General features: G+C 50.6%; 1 protein-coding gene across 1 annotated transcript in view; it reads right to left on the bottom strand.

Moving 5' to 3' along the window:
* LOC135251866 (A disintegrin and metalloproteinase with thrombospondin motifs 5-like) overlaps positions 1-1,788 on the bottom strand; it is a 10,317-nt gene extending 8,529 nt beyond the window's left edge. Inside the window, exon 1 of the mRNA XM_064329711.1 lies at positions 419-1,788. Within this exon, the coding sequence (XP_064185781.1) occupies positions 419-1,516 (1,098 nt within the window). The 5' untranslated portion in view covers positions 1,517-1,788. The remainder of the gene's footprint in view (positions 1-418) is intronic.
* Positions 1,789-2,415: the final 627 nt, after the last annotated feature.

The raw sequence follows: 2,415 nt of genomic DNA, 5'->3' as shown, positions 1-2,415 counted from the left end.
AACCATCAAGGCAGGCACGCTTAAAACGCGCGGAAACCGACGCCCACAAACATCACGCAGTCTACACACATGCTTAACAAAACAAAAACAACAACAACATTAATACGTAATAATAGGCTACACATTGCGCATAGGAAGCGCACAGTAAGCACACACGAGCGGAGTAACAGTCACACTTTGATGCACTGTAACGGCAATATAACACAATAACACTGGTTACATTTTAGCGCACGAATTTGTCCTTACTGCTAATATAAATTACTGCGGTCTATTCGATTGGTACGAAAGTGGCTATCCTTCCTGATAAGATTGGCGGCTCTGAGAAAACCCACGTGACACTCGCTACAACTTTGCGGACTTGTGACGCAACAAACTGCCACTAGAAAGACCCGGGGCGTCAGCCAGGTGGGATGTGTACCTGTCTGGTGAAGAGAATGGCGGCGTCGTGGTGCTCTTGGTGATCGTCGCCCATTGGGTTGTGCTGATTCTGCCATTTGCAGAAACTCTTGAGCGTAGCCGCTGCGTTCTTGGAGATCACCAGTCCCTTCTCCTCAGCCGAAACCACCACGACCTTCACCACGGACAGGCGGATGGGGTTCTCTATGCTAGCGTGACCGTACAGTTTAGATGCTATCGAGGCTAGCGTCAAGAGGTAGTGGTGCAAATCCTTGCCGTACTTCTTGTTCATGGACTCGTCGGCTACTAAAAGCAGTTCCACGTGCCTGGCGCGTGACACCGACCTCTTGCGCCTTTTACCTGATAAGTGAGAAAGTGGCTCAGAGAACCGCCACCTTGGGCTGTGCGTCCGGCGTTCGTCTGTATCTACAGAAAGACTACGGACGGTCATCTTCCTGTTGTCCCTTCTCTTGGTGTGATGTTTCGCGTAATCATGCCTATGCCACGGCTTCTCTTCTGTGTCACAGCGCTTGTGCGCTGCCATAGCCTCGAAACTAAAACCTTCCCGAGAAAAACTGTGTCGAGCGCGCTCCATGGCGGCATTCTCCAACGTGTGAACGTAGGGCTCGCGTCCTTTCGCCTTGATCAGCGGTCTGACGGTGTAGCGCGCGCGCTCCACTGCAAAGAAGCCGTCCAGACCGCCGCCGCACAAATTGAATAGCGCCAAAGATTCGGGCTTGGAGTTTACAGTGCCACGGTAAACACACTCCTCCTGTAGTTTTTGTTTGCCTTCACCAGTCCAATGTAGCGCGTCGACATACTTTGAGCGGAAGTGTCGAGACAACAGACCCTCGTCCCTTTCCATGTCCAACTGAAATTTTCTGCCGTCCATATACATAAGATACCCCACTCTGCCGTCTGCGTGATATATCCGGTCAATTACTTGCACAGTTCCGTTTTTCCGTCGGACAGGTGCAGGGTTTATTGGTGGGCCAGAAACAGCGAAAGCAGTGACACCGGGAATAGCACTAGCAGCACAAAACTCCACGGCGCACACCGCTATAAACGCAAACATCACCAGGCTCTCCAAAAACCAGCAATACGCGCCAGTCATCTTCATCCAGAACAGCAGGCACTTTAAGAACACCTTATATTCCCACTAGAAGTAACACGGGGGAAATTAACTATTGCCAACAAAAAAAGAAGTAGGAGAAATGAGCGGACGAGGTCCAGTTTGTAGCCACATCGCCTCTTTATACCCGGACTCCCGCTCGAAATTCCCCAAAAGACGAAAAAACAAATACATTAGCGCGAGGGTGCGAGACAGCGCGAGAAGGAAAAAATGGGAGCTTGCGGGAACGTAACAACTTAACTTTCAGAATTTAGACAAAGTTTCTACTTATAGCGCACCTCAGAAAGGAAGCCCTGCCTCCAGCTCCCCCCCCCCTCCCCCCTCTAAGGGTTTCGGGAGAGTCCCAACGGTGATGTTGTCAGTAACTTAAGCCGTCTCCTCGCTTCGCTTTCATTCCAATGGACATTGAGAGTGGCGTATAGACGTTAAGAAGTCATACCAGCAGTGCTGCTGGCTTTATGTCCGCTGTCTAACCATTTTGTCACTACCGGGTGAGACAGAGAGAGTGAGAACGAGTGATTCCATCAGGGAAAACAAAAAGGCGTTTGGATTAGGAATCTTGAACAGCGAAGTGTTGCATCCTTCACCAGTGCACCACACTCAACAAATCCGTATTAAAATTTAAAGGAAACGCCACTAAGGGATTAAATTCTTATTCGACGCTCGCAGGCAACGGCGGAGGCCCTTGCACGGCGCAGAATAACAGCGCGTGCTGGGGGTAGCCTAAGTGTGGTATTGTGTTACGTCATTTGCGCTCAGGATTTTGTCTGTAGGCCCCGTAACAACATCAGCAGCAACAGGCACAGGAGAGGCGTTCCATCTCTGGATGCTGTCCTGCCTCTGCAGATTCGGCTTTCAGCTCCTTTCCCACGGGCTCGCGCTAAAAT

Source organism: Anguilla rostrata, chromosome 3 (genome assembly GCF_018555375.3).
Source record: "Anguilla rostrata isolate EN2019 chromosome 3, ASM1855537v3, whole genome shotgun sequence".
NCBI lineage: Eukaryota > Metazoa > Chordata > Actinopteri > Anguilliformes > Anguillidae > Anguilla > Anguilla rostrata.
Note: the sequence above shows the minus strand (reverse complement) of the source record. Positions and strands in the feature narration are given on the sequence as shown.